We start from the raw sequence: 20898 nt of genomic DNA on the forward strand, positions 1-20898 counted from the left end.
TGTTTTGTAGGTAATATAAATCCTGTATGAATACTAATTAGGCTTACAACACATGTCTAATAATGTCTTATGAAAATTAAAATATTTCCACGTTACACCTTTTCAAAAGCAGTTTATATCCTTAAAGAGAAGGATAGAATAGATGATATAATTGTTTTTGTGTCATTATGGCCTTATGGGCCAAAATGCTGACATGAAAATAAAACTGTAATTCATTCATTCATTCATTCATTCATTGTACACATACACACTTATACATGTACACTTTTGTTTACACACTGTAACAAATGCACATCAACATAGAACATGTACATACAAGCATGTATGCTCACACATACACGATACTTATTTGGACAAAAAAAGAATGTGAGTTCAACATTGATTTCCCCATGATGTAAATATTTTAATTCTATTTTTCTATTATGTTTTCACTGTGTGTTTTTAAACTTTTGTCTTAAAAAAAAAAAAAAAAAACTTAATTGATTGGTTATGAGGGGATGGGTTTGATCTCTTTTACGTTTTTGTACATATTGAAAATAATGAAGAATGCTTCAAATATGTAAGACTTACTAAATGAAGGCCAGATGATTTGCATTGTTGTTGCATTCATTTATAGGCCTACTGCTAATTTCATTTTTATTAAAGACCCAAATACTCTTACACATTGACTGCCAATCACGTAGATCTACGCGAACCGCTTTAAAGCCGCCACGTGCCAATCGCGTAGATCTACGTGAAGTGAAAAAAAAAAAAAAAATGTTTTTTTAATGTTTTTTTTTTTTCAATTTCACCCAAAGACCAAGGAGATATGATTAGTTGAAGATCTAGACTCCTATCCACTTCCTTGTTAACTTAAAACTTAAAAAGTCTGTATTTCGGCTCCTGAGTACTTTTTTTTTTCCAATGAAAAACTCTGGCACTGGCTAAAAAATATGAAAATAATTCTGGCAGTTAAACAGTCTGCCTCTTTCTCTTAGATTATCATAAATAAACAACCGTGATTGTGTCAAATATGGATATTGTCAGAGTAGTCAGTATGACCATATAAACTTTAGAAAATGTATCATTGTTTTGAAACAAGTCTCTAGTATTGTTAAATTGTTAAACATTAAGACAGCACTATATAACCTTTTTAATGGATACAATGTAATTGTGTCCAATCTGTATGGTAGAGTATGGTAATACAATATAACTTATACTATTGGAGTGGTTGTATTTTGTCTCCCTGCTCTTCTATTGAGACATTTAGATTGTGTCAAAGGTCATGTCTCACCTAGACACAGGATCTGACAAAACAATTTACATGATGGTTCAGCACTAGTGCAGGAAACCGGCTTCAAATCTGGGGTAGAAGAGGAAAGTTACATAGTGCCAAGTTTTCTTTGTTAAGCATCATAGGGACTACTGTATCCTTTCACTCAGGGTGAGATATGTTTTTTTATCTTTAGTTAAACCTTCTGATGTGTTAGACACTTTGTCTGGTGACTGGTCATAACTTTTGAAGTTCTATTATGTTATATAAATAACATTCACCTCACAACAGAGTTGAAGTGGATGGACAAGTTTGGAAATCACTTGGCACTGTGTTGGATAAATGAAGACAGCAGATTAATCTTTAAAGTATCATGTTATCTTTATATACACTCTCAAACTCATAATCTCTAGTCTCCATGTAAGAAACCAGTTATCAGCTGCATAATATCATTTAATGTGAACAGAGGTAGGATGTCACCGGTCTACACTTCACAACACATCAAATTAACCGTCACCTGCTCACCTTAAAATATCCTAGTTTGTAAACCTGCGTGTGAACAAACAAGGTCTCTAGGATTCATCAGAGGTGGTGAATGTCTTGTCTCTCCATGTGGGCTAAATGTGGCCGCTCCCTTTAGACTGAACATTCTGCCAACCAGAAAGTGAAACCAAACACTCTTTTTTCACGTTAGATTTAACCAAAAAACTCCACCTCATGCATCTTGTTATTTATCTTATGTCCTTTCCATTATGCATCCAGATGTGTCATCTGTGTTCATGTGGTATATTGTGTGTGTGTGTGTGTGTGTGTGTGTGTGTGTGTGTGTGTGTGTGTGTGTGTGTGTGTGTGTGTGTGTGTGTGTGTGTGTGTGTGTGTGTGTGTGTGTGTGTGTGTGTGTGTGTGTGTGTGTGTGTGTGTGTGTGTGTGTGTGTGTGTGTGTGTGGCTTGTATCCTATTTCATACTGATACAGCTAATAATCACTGATATTGTTGAATATGACTACTGGCTTGCTTTTATAGTGGTCCCTGTTTTTAGACGTTTGGGGGTCTGTCCTCCATCAAGAAGACCCTAAACAGTGTTTCTATAAGAATACAAGTTGAGAGTAGGGAAGGAGAGTAGCCTAGGCAACAGGAAAACAGTAATAGTGATAATAGATGTCTGCACAAAACTAAACAAAGTTTAAGAAAGTGCACAAATAGGCATATTTTACCTTAAACCGTAGTTGTGTTGTGTAACTTGACTTCAAATCTAAAACATTACACTTTCGCTTGTTATCCTGTTCAACGTAACGCTAGTATCCATTTCATTTTATATGCTTTCTCGTTACTATGCTGAATATTGATGATAAATGTAATAAATAAAGCCATACCTTGATGCGTTGTCGAAATTAAATCCCAATGGTGGGGTGTCATGCATCAACATAACACCATATCTTCACCTCACTTGAGTGTGCACAGCGTCTAACAGTGCACTGTTTTTGATTTGACTGTATTTCATACTTATACTTTCTTTCTTCAAGAGTTATGAGTTCAGACAACATGGCTTGTCTATGGCTTACTATGACAAATTGGATTTGTATTGTTCCACGGCAACAGTGGAAAGCCCCTGCTATCCAACAATAGCAGTTTTTACTGATGTTTTTTTAGCACAGGTCCTGGTTGAAATGCAATGATAAAGGTGCTACTATTGTTATATTATACCTCTATGTGCTACTATGGTTGACAGTCAGCACCATGAGAAATCACCACCACCACCACCTATCGACAACTTTAACGGTTGGATGAGGCAACATCATGTGGGGCGGCCATAGCTGAGTGGTTAGTGAGCCCGCCTAGGGAGCCAGAGGCCCTGGTTGCCCCAGGTTCGATTCCAGGCCAGGCCAGCATATGTGTCGATGAAATGAAATTTGTCCCTGAGCAAGACTCTTAACCCCTAATTGCTCACAGGTTCTCATTGGAAACAAGACCGCAAGGACTTTCATGAACGACCTGTTAAAAGGAATTATCCTTATGGTTGGTTATTTGTCAACACATCTACCTCTCTGCAACGAAATGGCACCCAAAGAATCTAAATTCATGCTGTCGAGTGTCGACAAAGCCAACAGGCCAAGTTGTGATACAAAATGGCGGGCAGTGACGTTTCATCTGAATTGCTTACCAAAAAAAATAAAAGACAGAGGACGTTATTATTGCACTGTTGTAGTAGCAGTAAGTAATAGCAGATATACAGGCTCATAGCGCGGCACCGAGTGCCGCGCTATGAGCTTGTAGATCTGCTATTTTTGAATAGCCCAAAGAAATCAAAAAATGACACAGATGCGTTCCCCAGAATGAATGGGTTAATACCCAACATGAAAGACTAAAGTACCAAACTCCTCCCAGTATATTTACTTCTGCATGTGAAGTTTGGTAAAACAGCACCACAACAATGTACCAGTTGGCAGCAACACACATAAGATCATACCATACTGACACACTGGAAAACCCCTTCTCTGCTTTCTTTCACTTTCATTGAATCTGTCTTGTAGTTCAGCTCCTGACTCAGCCAAGCTACGGCCAAGTGAATGCAACAACTGTGGGTCTGAACTGTGGGTCTGAACGCATTTCATTACATTTTAGGCATTTAGATGACATGTCTTCCAAGACTCATAATGCAGGGTTAACTGGTGTACTGGACACACATGGCTTTTCATGGAGATATCAACACATATCAGGATCAACTATGCAATATTATAATTAATACAAATTTTAAGACAGATTTGTTTTACACACTACCACAGATCTTCTCCTCTGGCAGGGAACTTTAAGACATCCCAAGGTTAAGCAATATTTATATTTGCTACTTGGCTGGTAAAATGCATGCAAATCATCTCTTAAAATAACAATAAAAGAGGTCCTTTCTACAGATACATTTATATGTATTTACTGAAGTCCTGTTGTACAGTATTTAACATTATTTTGCTGTTTAACACATTTTACTTGTGTTTAACATTTAACGTGTTATAAAATCACAATGTGGCAAATGACAATCTACTGTACAGTGAACAGAATGCCTAGTAATGAATCAGAACAACGTTTAGTTAATCAAATTAAAACTTAAGTAATGACACGCTGAGCATGTAAAGGCTATAGGCCTACAGTATGTGCTAAGGGGGGGACCTGCCCCCAGGGGGCGTAGCACCAAATTCTGGGCCCTGGGGACAAAGATTCACTGTGGCCCCCCCTATGATTTTTTTTTTTTAGGCCCCCCTTACCTGGGGCGTAGTAACTCAGTCCCACTTACCCCCCCCCCCCCCTGTAACGCCGTTTGCCTGCCCCCCAGCTTCCAGCACATATTAGTCCTATCAGTCTTATGTATTTATCTGCCTGCAGATACAGTAGGGCTGCCTGCAGATACATTTTATACATGGGCTGTAGCTATGTATAAAATGTATTCCTACATCATCATTAAATCTACAGAAACAGGGTTGTTCATAGGGAGGAATTACATAAAGTATTTGTACAATACTGTATGTAAACTTAGTTAAATAGCATACTTATTTAAATGCCTAAATAGTTTGAGTGTAGTGTTAATATTATTGCATGAGTTTGTGTGATGTATCACAATTTGTATTTTTGTGTATTTGTGTTTTACACCTTATGAGCAGAGCTGAGTTAAACTTTTTAAATGTACAACCGTGAAATGGAAATGGCCTGCATTGTACAGTACACAGCATAACCTTTTTGATTTGTGAAACCTGCATGCATATCAAATAAACACATGGTATCCAAAATGAGAATGGTGAGAGGTCAAGTGTGAGGACAAACTCACTGAGTTTAGGCAGTGCATGGTGTAAAGTAAGTAAGTAAATGTACTCAAGTACTGTACTTAAGTAAGATTTTGAGGAATGTTTATGCATATTCTAATCATGTATACTTTACTTTACTTTAAAACATTTTCCAAATATTTTGTTTTTCAACTTTTTAGAAAGAATAGCCAATTTAACAGGAGGTGCCCATTCTTCCTTGGTGCCCACCTATCCTGTTACCATTAGGCATCACCATCAAACTCGAAAATTGTAAATACTCCAGTAAAGTAAAAAAAAATATCTCAAAATTGTACAGTACTTGTTACTTTCCACCACTGACTACACTACACAACACAAACGCTGGGGGATCCAACGAAAAAGTCACGGCTTTGAGAGGGGGGCAAACACGTGATTTCATGTAATCTGTGGCAGGCATAAACGAAAGTTAGGAAACCTTCATCAACGCTCCTGGCACGATCTAAGACGGTATGGGCACAATATGGTCTTTGCTGCCATCCAGTGGTAGACATAAGGCATGAACGTGCTATGGAACTACATACAAATGTTGGTATTTATTTTCTAGTATCTGTACTTAGTGAAATCTCCCCCCCCCCCCACCCACCCCCAATTGCTTTTTGATTAGTACTCGTGTATATGATGTTTTTGCATTGTATATTTGTTTGTCATTAAATATTTCGATGAATTGAATACACAGGACCCCAATGAAACAAGCCATAGTGCTTTCTTGGGTTTTAATCCTTTTAGCAGACCTTATATTGAACTTTTTGTACTTTTTTTTTTTGCAAACTATTAATAAAGTAATCAATCAATCAATCAATCAATCAATCAGTTTATACCACCACATTTCAAAGACAAATATTGTACTTTGACTCCACTACATTGCTATGACTGTTGTCTTTACACATATTTAAGCACCTTGAGCTTTTGGCTCTAGTCAGCTGTTGAACTTAGTATTTCTTCAAGTTTGACCAGACTGAATTCTCACAGGTCACCACTAGCAGATCTGTTTCACCTCATTTGAGATGGACATTAGTACAGTGTAATTCCCAACAAATTACAATGACTGCAGTACTGCAAGTACTCTTCTTTTCACCTTTAATGAGTGAGTGGGCATCATTACCTCAAAATGAAGACATGCTATATTTCCTTGTACAATGGCTGTGGTTCGTGAGTTGTTGACTTTTGTCTCTTTTTATTGAGTTTTACAGTGGTATTTCAATTGTACATCTCAGACTCGATGTGTTAATGGTCCTTTTATAAGATGATGACCTGTATGCTGAAATATAAATGACCCACACAAATAGTTTATATGATAATATTTTATAATACAATAGGCAAGAGAGTGCATGAGGGTGGTTTCATCAACCCCTAAAGTATATGTCAAAGACCTTCTTTCTTCTACATGTATTGCTGACAACAGCTGATATACGTATATGTTCTTCTCCTTTCCACTGTACTACGGTGCATAGAGGTGACCACCTCCTCCTTATAGTATATAAGTTCAAGTTATATTCAAAGTAAGCACAAAGACATTGGAACGTAGTGGCCTCCACTGGCCTTGCACTTACTGTACCAAATATAAAAGGTACATATGAGCTATATAAATGTATATGAAGTTTTACAAAATCACATTATCTATGCACAACAAACAAAACAAATGTATTTATATCTTTGGATCCTTCCTCAGAATATGCAGCAATGATAAATACAAAAAAGGAGAAGTGAATTGCTCCTTTAAAAAGAACATAATTTGTTACATTAATCAGGTGATGAGACAGACATTTCTCAATATACTTTGATTTGGACATTTCTAGACCAACAAAAAGAAAAAGAAAAAGAAAAGACAGAAAATAAAATAAAAACACTTGTTGTGGAGGAGCCTGACAGACAGCAGACAGAGGCTATACATGTTTGGGGGACCTCCTTGGCATGGAAAAGTTTGGGAACCCCTGGTTTACACACAAGGAAAGTCAAGGCTACAGGATCACACAGGATAGGGATGTGATCATCAGAGAGCCTTTTTGTTACAGAAGTCACAACCCTAAACCTCACTCCTAGCAAAGGTTTGCTATGTGTGATCTTCACTTGATTATGATTGATGACGCCATGCTGGATCCATCATGGGACCCGCTGTAGTGGCTTGAGAGTGACATGTCAGTGGTGGCTTCATAAAAGTCAGAGTCCGGGATCTACGAAAAAGGAGATAAACAATGTACATCACCAAGAGGCAAGTGCTTTACAGAACAAAACACAATTTAAAACTAACAGACATTCTAAATTAACACGTTAATAAGACAGAATTAACCTAAACATCATTTTTAAGAGGACAAAGTTAGTCAAACAGCCTAGAAAGAAAGGATCTACTGTCCATTCTTGTGTTAGTAGTTTGTACTGTACTTGTGTTGAACCTTTCTTGAATAAATTACGTGACTACCGAGCAGAAAATATCTGTGTCATCTTTTGTCAATCATCAAAAGTAAAATTCACAAAGCCACTGGACTTCAGAACATATTTCTACCTGAAACGCTATTGTATAGTTTTAGGAATGATACCTCAGATAGTGATACATCCTCAAGGTCAGATTCCAGGATCTTAGATTTCAGGATCTTAGATTTCAGGATCTTAGAAAGAGTTGGATGGACCTGGATCAAATAGAATTTGCAAATTATTCATTGAAATAGTAAAAGATTACACCGATGGTTGACGCTTTCCCCCAAAAGGCAATACGATAACTGCCAATTTGGTTCTCTAGCACAGTGGTTCCCAAAACTTTTAGCTCAAGAACCAAAAGAGAAATGAGACGTTTTCCCGGGTCCCCAACTAGTGAAAATAGTAGATCTACAAGTTCACAACGCGTCGCTTCACGCTGCGTTGTGAGCTTGTAGATCCGCTATTTTCACAACTTCTTAAACGTTTTTACACTTATTTATGGAAATTATTTGATTATTCCATTTTATTTATGTAGCCTAGTACTTTTGGAAAATGTTGTAATTGTTTTTAATTGATGAAAACTTGTTCCATCCACCTGTTACTTCAGAAAATCAAAGTCTAATGTGGTATATGAACAGTGTGCAAGTCAAAACATATTAAGAAATGATATTAAGTCAGTTTACTAAAGTAAGAGAATCATGAATGTGTTGTGAGCCAGCCTGCCATCTGCTACTCAGAGTGTGACTGGTGAAATTGCTATATTCTAACGCAGCAACAGCTGCAGCTGAGCCAAATGGTCATTGTGTTGCTCTTATTTTAGTACATACCTTATATGGCTATTTAGAATGGCTTTTTGGGAATTGGTCTACTATAAGAACTGTATGAGATGTTTGTTTGGGATGTGGTCGTGCCCAGAGGAGGCTGTGTGCTGGAGAGGGCTCTCTGCCCTGGATTCTAGGATGATGCTGTACTTGAATGAATAAATGAACATGGAAACTTGGAAACCCTGACGTCTGACGTCTGTCTCTTCTCCTCCACTTCATTTTACCACCAATGGGCCTGATAACACGCAGTTTAATGACTCAAATACACGACACTAACAATAAGCAGTAACAGGGATATTTGGTCATTTAATGGTTTGAATACTACTTGTTGCCATTGAGTGTAGTAGTTGCAGTAGTTTACCTCATTGTCTGGTGGTAAATATACCAGATGTTGTTTAGCTTGTTTTCTCGACTTGGACTCAGTGTCTTCAAAAGCCACATAATGGATCAGTGTGTATAATCTGAACAGACAAGAAACAGACAATTAAATAAAAAAATGTTTAAAAAAAAAAAAATTCAAGGTCATAAAACATTGGTAAAACATTACATTTCTAGATGGACCACAATGGAAACAAGCCTCCTGGGGCTTTTGTGCTATCCTTTGACTGTACTATCTGTATAGTTAATAAACATGTTAATAAAGTATTCAATCAATCAAAAGATCATTCAAGAGAGGGCAACAGATCATCGCAAATCATGTGAAATAAAAGTATGCCTCTGGTATAATATAGCAGTCTCGTAAACAATAAATACGTTTTACATATTTTGAAAATCTGTGTTTGTAACAGATGCAGTGTGTGGTCACTGGTGAACAAAGACATTTTATAACACGTGACAACAATCGTGTTGATATGATTACTAAAACATGTTGACAGGACTCGTGTCAACAATTTTCGTCAGTTGGAAATACATTAGTTTTGTGGCAAAGCACAAACCTATGGTGCTACTGAGGTGAGAGAACAGTTTGGTTACAATGACTAGTCGATGTGTGTGGTGGCTGGGTCATTTTCACCTTCAAAGTATTTAAATAATAAAAATTAAAATAAAAGCTACGTCTTTTTTGGTTTATTCCATTTGACGCCTTTAATTGATGATGCTGTGTTTTTAATTGTTGCCAATAAAGTCGCAAAGAAGGTCAAGTTAATTGGGCAAATTCTGATTCTGGATTGATGGATGGATGGATTTTATTTGGTATAACATTTATACAAGTAAAATACAATATAAATCATACCAAGGATAACACTGTGTTTGAATGTGGTCCACAGGTGGAAATGGCATATGTATTGACGGTGGGTGTATATTCTGTACTGAGCCCAATCTTTCAATTTCCTTATGACATTTTATGAGGTGTGATAATTGTCTCCGCCAGGCCAAAAGGCATGGCGAGAGAATATGTTTTGCCCCTTGTCCGTCCGTCCGTCCGTCCGTGTGTCCGTGTGTCCGTCCGTCCTGTCTGTGTGTTAGCAGCTAATCTCCGGCACCGTTGGCCCGGTCGCTCCGAAACTTTGCACACACACTCCCTGGATGCCAATTCAGAACCTCTTTCACATGGGCCTGTTATAGCGCCACCAGGAGGCCGATTTGTGTAAAACCCATTTCTTTACATTACACAATGACACAATGATCTTCATTTTGTTGAGGAAATGCAGAGCCAGATCACTCATAGCATCTCTGAGGACAGATTTTATCCAAACGTCATGCAAATTGGTACACAGTATCTCTATAGTCATGTGATCAACACGAATCTGTCCGATTTCCCATATTCCATCCTCATTGCCTATGGTAGGCTTCCAAAGTTTGCAGGATTGGTCCGTTTTGAACAAAAAGCCTCAAACTATGCACGCAGCTTGCGATTTCCGTGAATTTTCACACGCACATTCCCACTAGGCCGAGGAAGAAATGCCACCCTTTTCACATTGGCCTGTTATAGCGCCACCAGCAGGTCTAATTTAGCAAAACACATTTTTGGAACAAAATGCCTCAAATCATGAATGCAGTGTCTGATTGCCGTGAAAGACCTAAGAATAAATGGCACCCTTTTCACATTGGCCTATTATAGTGCCACCAGGAGGCCAGAATAACGTACCTGACCTGGCGGAGACCTGTGCTCCGAGGAGCACTTTTTCTAGTTTTACACTGAATCAGAACATAATTACTGAGAGCGAAACAAAGAAACGTGTCTGATCCAGTGAAGCAGAGGTGCTCACCTGTGATAGAACATGGTCAAGAACTGAATAGCGATCATCAGGGCAAAGCTGAAGAGAGACATGAATGCAACCGGGTCGATGTGCATGTACTCCCCGGTGCGTTCCAGAGTCTGGTTAAGCTTAGGGATTGGAACCTTCAGGTTGATGAACTGGAGGATAAATGCTGCCACCAGCCACAAGGAGTTGGTGAAAAAGAACACAAAAGACACCTGCATGACAGAAAAATAAGATTACATTCTTATGCTTGTGGCCACAGACCAGCCAATATAGTCTATTATTAATGAGATTTCACTCTACAGTGGGGACATGGTCAGGGTTCCATTTGTTTAAAAAAAAGAAAAAAAGAAAGGGGGATTGTTGCAGCTCTAATCTCAGAAATAATCCACAATCCTTTAAATACTGTATATAAAATTATTAATCAGTGTACATTGTGGTGCACAATGTACACTGAATATCATCCACAATTTCTGGATGTGATAATGCAAAAGGTTTCCATAAATATGTTTCAAGTTGCTTCATTTTGGGACATTTTGATACCTTGTTCCTGAGTTCTCTGAGGCCGTTGTTGATCTTCGTCTGTTTGTCTTTGTCCTCTGCCAGTGGTTCAAGATACTTCTTCTGTAGTTCCTTCCAAAACTCCTCCTCTTCCTGTGGAGAAACACAAAGCAACTCTTAAATGAGGTGCAACACCTACGTATACTGTAGGCCTACTGTACTGTCAGGTGTCCACCGTGGCGCATCTGGCTTTGTCGAGCGTCTATTCGAACACAATTGGCCCGTGTTCGGGGGAGAGAAGCCGGGCAGGGCGGGTGGTATCATTGCACGTATTCCTACGGGCTGGGGGCGGCACCTGTTAGCATGGAGTGTTGGGCGGGAGGAGTAGGACGAAGGCTCTACGTCCTCTCGGTGGGGGCTCCTCACAGGCAAGTGAGTCAGTAAGATACAACACCAGTGAACACACACACACACACACACATGTGTATGGGGAGGACTTAATTGGCATAATGACTATATTGGGGAGAAAAAAGGAGGTAAAAAAAAGAAAAAAAATGAAAATGGTCCACTCACTGCGTCAAGTGTATGTTCATGTAGGGACATCTCATCAGACAAGGTCTGTAACTGCATGATCCAGTCTGTAGTCAAAGTCAAAGAGGGAGAAACAAGAGTGTAAATTAATGTAATTCATAAAGAAGAAAAATGATATTTCATCATTGATGTCTGAAGACCTTTCATGGTGTCAACGTCTATGACAAATTCAATGTGATTCTTCTAAGAAAGTAGAGGGAATATCTGTGGTCTTACCTTGATGAACACGTGTCGAAGGAGGATCTTCTTCCCTGAGGCAAAAACAAATGAAAGTATTATTTTATTATATTATGATATCGCTCTTACAGTATCACTGTCATCCATGACTCTAATCAATGCAACCTATAGTCCTGTTATAGGCTGTTACTGTACGTGCATATTGCAGAGAATTTGTATTCCTTCTAGCTGTTATTTATTTGTATTTATAGTATACAGTATTTACCAGCTTACATGCCTATTATATTTAATTCATTTTAATGTGAGCAAGTCCTTATCTCATCAAAATGTCTCATGTAAAATGTATGTGTCTAAATCACCTCATTCACATCACAAGCAATAATAAATATATATCAGAACATCATAGCCAACATCATCTCATCCACTACTAACTAGCAAAACATCCATCAACACCTTTATGACCTGGTTAAAGTTGCTAAATCACCACTCCCCCAGCAATCTGTTGTGGTACTGTGGATGCTGTTCCGTATTTTTTTGTCTTGCACCCTGAATATCTAAACTCTATAGTAACATTCCTATATATTACAAGGTGCTTGATGATGTACAAGACAATTTCCAAACAGAAATTCTACGCTTTTTGTTTAGTTACGTTTTTTCAAATCAACATAATTTTTTTTTGTGACATTGTCTACATTCTAAATGCCCATTATCCAACAATGAGTACTTGCCTCTCTTCCCCCAGAGAACGTTCTATGTGCTTTGTTACAATGGGATGGGGACCGTCCACAGGCTCCACTACCTCTACAGATACCATGTTCTCTTTGACAGGTTTCCAGCAGAGGCAGTTACAGCATTTGGTCAAGCTTGTACTTGTATCTGGGAGGGCATGGAGGAATCTCCTACCCAAAACTAAAAAAGAAATAGAAAATGTCAAATTACTATTCTACATTTTTAATGGTCTAACATTACATTGCCTACAGAGCTTGGCCTTGTTCTTCGCTGTGTGCACATACATAGCTGTGATTGGCGTAGCTGAGCTAAACGTGGTTCAATGTATACGTGGCATGATTTAGCTTTTCCTCGGATGGCAGGGGAAGAGGAGCGCTCGTTTTGGTTCACCGAATGAACGTCTTGCGTATGTGCAGGATTTAACAAAAAAATCATCACTTTTTAAACCACTTTAAAACAAGCAAGGTGAGCAAGTGTCCGCACCAAGTAGCCAATGGCCTCACATGTCGACAAGTGGGCCGTCTGCATAGGCATGTGGTGGTGGATGGAATAGGTTATCACATTAAACAAAAGGAGCGGTTCCTTCCCCCATCTTAGACTATCTGAGACCTAAGGTCGTCCATGAGTGATTATTGGCACAATACCAGCGTCAGCTGTGTGGTTTGCTGCATGCATGCATGCTTCCCTTTATCTACTTTTGTAGAGACAGACATACATATACAGTAGATACAGACAACCCCTATTCTATATGGCTGGCCCATTCAGCACCGACCCGAAGAAGGCAGCCTATAGTCTGTCAGAAACGTTGGTGTGTTTTCAGTCTCTCTGTGGCCACAATAAATTATTGGCATCGGCAGCTACGAGTGTGCGGCTATGTTCTTTTATTCTTTAGTGTTTAATCCGTAAGGCTGGCACCTCGCAAGGACCGGTGTGCTGTGCACCTTTGACCCCAGTCAGCGCCACGCCATAAAAATATAACGTTCAGACCAGCTGCTAATTTGCTACTACTGTAGTTACTGTGGTAACTACCTGTAGGTGCAGTCCTCTGTGCCCCAGCAGAGGGTGCGGCCTCCCTGGTACCCCAGGACATGTTGTTCATATTGGTGATGGAGTAGATGATCAGCAGGAGGTAGGCACTGGGGGTGCACAAGATGTAGAGGACGCCGTAGGCCAAAAGGTGCATCTCCTGAGGATGCATCAGCCCGGTCACAAAGCATATTGCCACCATGGAGATGCAGAAAAGACTGCTGGGACTCAAAATGGTGTCTTCGCTTATCATGGTGTCTGTTGGAACAGTAAGGTTATAGAATAAAACACTGAAAACAAGAATGTATACTTAAAGAAATAGAGATTATTATTATTCTTAAAGTATAAATAAAAAAAAATCTATTTTCTTGTCTTAAAGCCTATTACACACATCATATATAATTATACGTATACATCAAATCTGCAATATAATCACTACTTGCCTATTAAGATCATGGGTAGAGCCAACATGAATATAGACTAGCAGGCACTCATGATGGCAGCAATAGTGACCAGTGTATCTGACTTCAGCTTGAAACAGAGAGCCAGGTAGACGGCAGGGGGTATTACTGACAGGATCAATGCACCGTTGAATTCTATGTTTAACATCAATGTCAAACTTCCTGAAAGAAAAATAGATAAATACATAAATAAAAAGTACAGTAATTGAGTTTAACTTAGCTCTGACCCAGAGCGTTAGCGAGAACTTGCTAATGCTCTGGACCAGAGCTAAGTTTAACTGTCGGTTAGGTAAAGCTTGAGTTAGTTTTGTTTAGGTTAGATTTAAAAGTAGATTGGTTGCAGTTTTGATTAAGTGGATGATGTATAGGCTTGGTCTAGATTAGGTTTAGTTCAGTTGATTGGTGTATAATATTTTGTAAGTCAAAATTGCATGCAGTGTGAGTATACCCAAATACTGATTTTTTTTTACCCTTAAAGGGCAAGACCACTTTGGTAGAGGTTTGGGTTGTGTAGTTACCTTGCCATGATGTAACTCCAAAGGTGGGCAAGAAATACAAAATAATTGCTCCATTGATTAGAAATTGATAATTCAAAATATGCTCCTCATTGACTTACATTGTACGGTAAAACAGCTCTCAAAGTCACTCTTTTAGCACGAACGCAAACAAAGTTGATTCAGACAATATAGAACATCACCAAACCCAGTACTGTTTTTTTTTATTATAAAAATTTCAACTTCCTGTTGATTTTGCCATTTTTAATAAGTAGAAAACCTGGACTGGATCCACGGATCCGGATCCAGATCTTCAAATAGTAAAATCAACAGGAAGTTGACATTTTTATTAAAAAAACAAACAGTACTGGGTTTGGTGATGCTCTATATTGCCTGAATCAGCTATGTTTGGGTTCATTTACGTGCTAAAAGAGTGACTTTGAGAGCTGTTTTACCGTACAATGTAAGTCAATGAGGAGCATATTTTTGAATTATCAATTTCTAATCAATGGAGCAATTATTTTTGATTTCTTGTCCACCTTTGGGGTTACATCATGGCAAGGTAACTACACAACCCAAACCTCTACCAAAGTGGTCTTACCCTTTAAACTGTACAGAACTGGCTTTTTCTTTAGAGTCGTCAATAAATCAATCTATGATTCATGTGGCAATTTCAAATTATTGCTAATTAAAAAAGTACACACATAATGACACATTAAAGAATACCTCATTTGTCTTTACTTCAAGCAGTTATTTGGTTGTGGAAAGAATTAACCCAATCTTTATCTTTATTGTTTTGCTAAACAATAAATACATTATTTCCTCTGTTTAACACAAAATAAAATAAAAAATAGAATTCAACCTGCAATCATTATGCACATGGTGGCAGGCCCCAGTATGGCTGTAACCATGGTCATCAGCTGGTAAAAGATGTAGAGCCTAGAGATGGATGGGTTCCTCGTAGATGTCAGAAAGCCGGAGCCTAGCAATTCCACAGTGTTGGCCATAGTGGATGGGACCCATCGACGACGCTAGGAATTTACAATACATTTTAGGCATTTAGCAAAGTGACAAAATGAAAGATCAGAGTGAACTCTTAATCAACCAACAACAGGGTAAATGGACAAGTAAAGACAGTGCAAATAACTATTAAGTCCTATAAAGTTACTAGGATAGCAGGAAGACATCAAACATAGCATCTGAATGTATTATATATTATCTAGATATCATGCTTGGTATAATTTTTTTTTTTTTAATAATTATTTTGGGTTTATTGAGTGTAGAGGGAGTGTAGAGAGACAGGACACCAATCATTAATACTGTTGTATAAAAGCAATAGAACACTTGATCATATGTTATCGCGAATAACATCATTGCATTATGTTAGTTTGCAATAACACACACCATAAGAAAAGGTTTGCCTTGAACTAGTTAGCCCTCACCTGATTGAAGAACTCTTTGAAGCCCTCTGGAGCATTGGTATAGGCATCAGATGCAGAGTTGTACTCCACCCTCCATCCCTGCCGAAGTAACAAAAGACACAGCCAACGGTCCTCACCTGAATAGAAATAAAAGAACAGAGAAGGTGTTACATGTGAGGGTTCTTTTTATATAATGTTATGTATTGCACAGTTCTGGTAGTCCACTGACTCATGCATTCAGTTCAGGATCTGCATGGGAGAAGACCTGGCTAGGGAGGAGACCTTCAATCAGAAGTTGGACCAATCAGAGGACGCCTTCCCCCTACTTAATAGCTGGCAGCACCTGTGTTCTTCGATAGTGTGTATCATGCTGTCAGTGCTCTCGATGAGTTTAAAGTCAATACTTTGGGGCTAAAAGTTTATTATACAACAGGTAGTTCCGACCAAGCAATCTGATTGGCTGAAATAGCTTTCTAGCCGTGCTTCAAACCAGCATCATAGCACGGGCCTAATCACATTAATAAATCACTCCGCACTGCAGTCCGCACCTGATTAGACCATATATGGCACAGCTGTGCAGTGAAGTCACGCTGTCCCACGGTAGGAAAACAAACAGACAGTAGCCTGACCCACCGCCGCCACCGGAGAACAAACAGCTATGCAAAATGGACTATGTTGTTAATTTTGACTTATTTGGTGGACTTATGGTTGATCAATGGTTAGAAGGTTATAAATATCCTCCTGTGTTAAAGTAAAATTACTTCCATTTCGTTAACAGTCCAGTGTATGTTATACTTTATCGTACGAAGGTATCGCACGGCGAAAATAGCCGATCTACAAGTTCACAACACGTCGCCATCGCGACGCGTTGTCAGCTTGTAGATCAGTTATTTTGGCCACGTGACACGGTCGTACGACGGAGCATATAGCCTACTGGAATTCATTCCACTGCTCAAGCATTGATAGCTCGGCTGTGTTGATGAGACGGTGCCTCAGGCTCATAGTGCTGCTACAGGGACTATTTAATGTCTCAGTGAAAAACTCTTCTCTTTACAGGGAAACGGATAATAGCGAAACATTTTTATTATGAATTGCTCCACAATATGAATACATTTGGATGTGTTTTGTTGGTAACTGTTGAATAATCGCAATATTACACTCAAGGGTGTGCTTTACCTTACATTATTGTCACTTCTGTGATGCGCGCGGAACTCGGCTTCGCCTCGTTCCTGACCGCATCACAGGCGTGACAATAATGACGGTAAAGCACACCCTCTCGTGTAATATTGCTTAAGTAACCCTCTGTATTTTATACTCTCTGTGACACCTTGTTTAAGTTGAACCTGCTGAAGTAGTGTTGAGATAAAGTAATGGGTGTTCTAAAAGAGTAAGCTTAACCACAACCCTGTTGTGGAGAGTGTTTGACCACCAGTGCCAGCTTTTTGTGAACCAGTCACCTGTTTTGCTTTAGATTAGGGAATTAATGTAATTGTGATTTGTTAGAGGTTAGGTAGGGGTTTCAAAGCATAGGTTAGTTTGTTATATTTATTTATTGATTTTGCACTGGGGTCGTTTTTCCATGTTTATATTTAAGTTTAATTCACATATTAATGTAAAACCGTACTATTATTGTGTCACTTTCTGGACAATAACAAAAAAAAAGGTCAAAACAATGAAACTACATTTCACTTGCCAACCTTATGTCACGGTCCTTCATTCCCTATCCAAAGGATAGTAACAGATGGGTAGAATAAACGATAGATAGATATCGAAATCTGTGACCGCCCCTCCAGAGCATGGGAACTTGGGCAGCAATAGCGAACCAGCAATAGCGAACCAATCATCAAAAAGTCCTGTGAAACGCCCACATTTTGAAGAAACGCCCACTTTTTGTCAGGTAAATGTAGGACTGGTTACCCCAGTCACAAAATAAGCATCATGAGTCATGACATCTCCCTTACCTTGGTCATTGCGTACATAGTGTATGGCCTCTGTAGATTTGCTGGTATATGTCTTCATGACATTATCATCCATGAGAGCAGCTGCTCTGTACAGGCTGAAACAGCCTGGGCTACACAGCACAGAGCCCAACACATGCTCTGCTGTCTTCTGTAGCCAGTGTCCCATTGCATACTCAAACTTCTGGAACCACACCATGGGACCTGATGGAGAGAGACAGTAGAGCTTGGGTGACATGATGACATACATTATAAATTACCCCCCTTCCCCTCTCTTTTTTTGAAACGTACTTTAGAATATGAGTCCTGCCTGCCTTACTTCATCGTATCTTGTTTTTCTTGTTTTTTTAAGTTCATTGCAATCAAGTATTTGCTCTATTCTTATTTTGTGTATTTTTGTATTTGACTTGATTTAAATTCATGATACCAAGGTGCATAGTACAGTAGAATTATCCAGATAGCGCAAAAAGTCAGAAGACAATTCCATTGCGGTCCCAAAATAAATAATTGCAGTACAGATATTATCTAAATGATAACACATGTTATTCTATTATAGCTCAATAAAAATCACTGTAGTAATAAAAAATAAAATAAAATAAAGACCAATTTACAAGAGAGAGATAAATAAATAAATGAATGAATGAATGAATAAATAAATGGAATATGTGAGAACAAAAAAAGACTAAAACAGTAGAAGTAGCGGTATATAATTGTTTTATTACTGTCTGTATTCTTTTTTTCTTCCTATTTTTCCCATGTACCAACCTGTTCCTGTGGGGTGGATGCGTCCACAGGCTGCACCAACGTGTGGGTACTGTTTGAGTCGGTCTACAAGCACCATCACTGCAGATGGCTGGAAGTCTGTGTCTCCATCTAAAGCCAGGATGTAAGTATTCTGTTTCTCTTTCTGGGGGGGTAATAACAACATTTTTGTTATCAATTCTTAACTTATTTTTTAATGTTCATTGGAAATGTACATGAATCTGAAACCACACGTAGAATTGGTCAAAGAAAACTTATGAAATGTATAGTTTGTAAAGTCGATATGTGAACTACAGTACAGACACGCACACACGCAGAGATTTTGCGCATTTATATTAGGATTATTATTACATTACCTATTACATTAACAGTAGTACTAGTAGTAGTAATATTAGTATTTGTATTATTGATATAAGAGCATGTGTGTTCTCTACTTATCGTACCTCCATCTGTTTCTTCAGCTCATTCATATTCCGTCCATTCATCCAGTATTTAGCTGTTAGCCTCCAGCCCAGATGGTAGTACATGTACATGACCTAGAAAACAATAAACCAACAGATTTTTATTGAGAAATAAAACTAAAATATTTTTGAAAGAATGAATAGCATTTCCTGACCTCTATCCTATTTCACAAATTGCTCAATCAACTATTTAATCCATGAAAAAGGTGGATAGATTGCTTCTCTCTAAGCATTTAATCTGTATACCTGGGACCACCTCTTCTTATGTCGTATGAGGTGTTTGTCCTTAAAATGAACCACCAGGCTGTTCCCGTGAGGCATTGTGACCTCCAGGCGACCCCCATACGGTGTCCTCATTAGCCGCTGTCCAGGTATCGGTGGCTTGAATGTGAACAGTCTCCCACTGACCTGTATGAAAATACTGACCACCAAATCAAAGACAGTTAGCTATATGGCTTGAATTTTCTGTGTTTAACCCGTTCAAATAGAAGTCAAAGAATCTTTTTTTATGATTGACTAAAATGTGAAGACATTTTACCTGTACACCTCTTTGATGACCTCCACAAGGACCTCTGCGTATTCATTGACATGGCGGCCTTGACTTCCTGGCACGTCTTTGAAAGCATCATCAAAGTAGACGTGGCATTCAAAGCTCACATCGCTAGTCTTTGGAGCCATCTTTGGTCTGTACCTGTCCAACCTGTAGGGGCAGGTAAGAAAACAGAGATGCTTAGATGATGCTCATGACAAGTTTGCCTTACAAATGTTATTTCTGTTCACATGAAATGCCCTCTTTCTTTACACAAATTCTTAGCGTTTCCGTTGTACTGATTGTTAGGCGGAAGCATTAAAAAACATTCTGTCTCATAGACTATTGTTTCATCGATTTTGTGTTATAATAACATAACTCACCGGAATAGTGAAATTATAATCTTCATCATTTCATCACAAGTCTCGTGCCACATGGTTGCACACACGAACACTGTCACTGAGTCAGTGAAACTAGAACAGGATTTTATGAAGAAATAGAAAAGAAAGTGTACATTCTAGAGGTCTTCACGGGTCTACCTGAGCCGAGAAAATACCAGAGACCTGTACAGGTTTGGGTTTGTGTTTTATTGTGGTCAATTGGGTCCGGGTCCGATCAGAGCCTTAGATATAAGCACAACTGGCACCTACTGGTGGAATAGCATTTTTATTAGCAAATGTAATTATTATGTTTGTCGGGTCCATATAATACCCAATTGTCGGGTCGGTTCTGTAATATCTCAGATCATATCACGTGTCCAAATAGGGGGTTGAGATCAAAACATTTCAGACTCAATCAGATCTCGGAACGATTAGTCAAACTGTTAGGGTACAGGTCTGTCGTAAAAAGAAATTTGGAACCAAATTTCACGTGTCCATTATAGGGTTCAAGTCGGGACGTGAGAAGAGCTCTTGTACATGCACAATATACTGTACAATTTCCCTCAACACACCCACACGCACGCACGGACATGTACACACGGACACGCACGCGCACACACACACTTACAACTTGCGCGTCCCCGTTTTCTTTATCTCAAAGCGTGTGTTGAGCAGCATGGACTGCTCCAGAAAGGCTCCCTCATACATTCTCCTGACAAACAGATGCTCGGTCCTCTGGATACGCTGCAGCTTCAGAGAGCTAATGTAGATGGTGGACAGCAGGAGACCCAGCCACCAAGCCAATGCTGAACCTGAACAGTACAATAGAGTGGCTTTAAAACATGATACCATCCAGACTAAATCTATTTAAAGTGATGCACATTTCAGG

At 38.8% G+C, this 20898-nt stretch overlaps 2 protein-coding genes and 1 pseudogene across 3 annotated transcripts in view; 2 read left to right on the forward strand and 1 right to left on the reverse strand.

The window, feature by feature from the left end:
- Positions 1-20898, forward strand: part of LOC308096083 (class I histocompatibility antigen, F10 alpha chain-like) — an 86924-nt gene that overhangs the window by 21572 nt on the left and 44454 nt on the right. The gene's annotated exons all lie outside the window — the stretch shown is intronic.
- LOC308096082 (major histocompatibility complex class I-related gene protein-like) overlaps positions 1-20898 on the forward strand; it is a 55633-nt pseudogene that overhangs the window by 6967 nt on the left and 27768 nt on the right. The window lies entirely within an intron of this gene.
- Positions 7146-20868, reverse strand: LOC308094835 (chitin synthase chs-1-like; the record flags this gene model as incomplete). Its single annotated transcript, XM_080441661.1, has 18 exons — positions 20638-20868; positions 20013-20102; positions 19639-19800; positions 19347-19521; positions 19083-19175; positions 18643-18784; positions 17881-18081; positions 15941-16056; positions 15361-15529; positions 13547-13801; positions 12517-12697; positions 11828-11862; positions 11594-11658; positions 11063-11173; positions 10526-10734; positions 9923-9989; positions 7617-7706; positions 7146-7253 (listed from the first exon to the last, which is right to left on the reverse strand). The coding sequence occupies exons 1-18, from the start codon at positions 20859-20861 to the stop codon at positions 7146-7148; spliced, it is 2493 nt and encodes an 830-aa protein (XP_080297787.1). The 5' UTR covers positions 20862-20868.

The sequence above is a fragment of the Gymnoscopelus braueri genome (genome assembly GCF_963280865.1).
Source record: "Gymnoscopelus braueri genome assembly, chromosome: 11".
Classification (NCBI taxonomy): Eukaryota; Metazoa; Chordata; class Actinopteri; order Myctophiformes; family Myctophidae; genus Gymnoscopelus; species Gymnoscopelus braueri.